The 1,092-nt window shown below is 43.1% G+C and overlaps 1 protein-coding gene across 4 annotated transcripts in view; it reads left to right on the top strand.

The window, feature by feature from the left end:
* The window catches only part of LOC122544520 (high affinity immunoglobulin gamma Fc receptor I-like), a 223,148-nt gene that overhangs the window by 123,987 nt on the left and 98,069 nt on the right, over positions 1-1,092 (top strand). For all 4 annotated transcript variants that reach the window (XM_043683811.1, XM_043683810.1, XM_043683812.1 and 1 more), the window contains one exon: positions 686-973. In XM_043683811.1, the coding sequence (XP_043539746.1) occupies positions 686-973 (288 nt within the window). The remainder of the gene's footprint in view (positions 1-685; positions 974-1,092) is intronic.

Genomic DNA, 1,092 nt, shown 5'->3' with positions numbered 1-1,092 from the left:
CTTGAAGAATATTCCATAAGGTCGCCTCTCTTTCTTGTAAACTCCAATGAGAACAGGCCCAACGTACTCAATTTCTCCCTCATTAGTCAGTCCCTTCCTACCCAGCTCAGCTGAGTGAACCTTCTGTGGACTGCCTCCAATGTTGGTCTAACCTTCCTTAGATATGGGGCCCAAACTGTTCACTGGATCCTAGCTACAGTCTGACTAATGTGTTGGCTGTATAGCTTTAGTAAAACTTCCCACCTTTTATAGCCCATTTCCTTTGAAATAAAAACAATTTGTGTTCCCAGTAACCCACTGTATTTGCATGCTAGCTTTTTTTGTGATTCACAAACAAGGACTCCTCAAATCCCTCTGATCCATAGCTTTCTGCAGCCTTTCTCCATTTAAACAATATCCAGCTCCTCTATATTTCCTGTCAATGGGATGCACTGCTCCTGAGAATTACTGATTATTTTTTCCTGTATTTTGGATAGTGGGCTGAAATGGGGAAAAGACACTGCAAAAGCAAAACACGGTGCCCCTTTTGGAAATTTGTTTTATGATCATAAGTGGAAGGGTTGGTTACACAGCGACTTGGAGTCGGGGACTTGTATGAGTAGAGACTTTGCTGGCAGCAAGCAGCTGATTGGTCTGCTTGGTTCTTACGCCCCGTTATTAATTCAAGTCATTTCTTTCTTGACAGCTCCTGATTCGCTTATGAGTATTGAATCTGAGCCAGAAGCTCTGTGGTATGCACAGACACTGAAGTTGAGTTGTCAATTCACGTTCCGTATGCAAGAGGAATTCATTTACACATTTTATCGGGAAGGCTCTGTTGTGGCTGAGATCCGGACAAGAAATAAAAGTGTTTCTTTTGAAAAGGAACGGGTTATGTGTGAGGATGCAGGACGGTATCGATGCCAAATGCAGTTTGTTAAGTATCCCAACGGTCCTGTATACACGTCAGCTTACAAATATGTGGATGTGCAAGGTATGTTTCACTTTAGAATATAAGGGTTAGAAGCAGAACGTGGCCATTCAGTCCCTCCAAAACCTGCTTCCCCCATTCTGTACAACTGTGGCTGATCATATCTCAGCCTCATCTCCACC

This window comes from Chiloscyllium plagiosum, chromosome 50, assembly GCF_004010195.1.
Source record: "Chiloscyllium plagiosum isolate BGI_BamShark_2017 chromosome 50, ASM401019v2, whole genome shotgun sequence".
In the NCBI taxonomy this organism is placed as follows: Eukaryota; Metazoa; Chordata; class Chondrichthyes; order Orectolobiformes; family Hemiscylliidae; genus Chiloscyllium; species Chiloscyllium plagiosum.
This window is presented reverse-complemented; position numbering and strand designations above follow the sequence as displayed.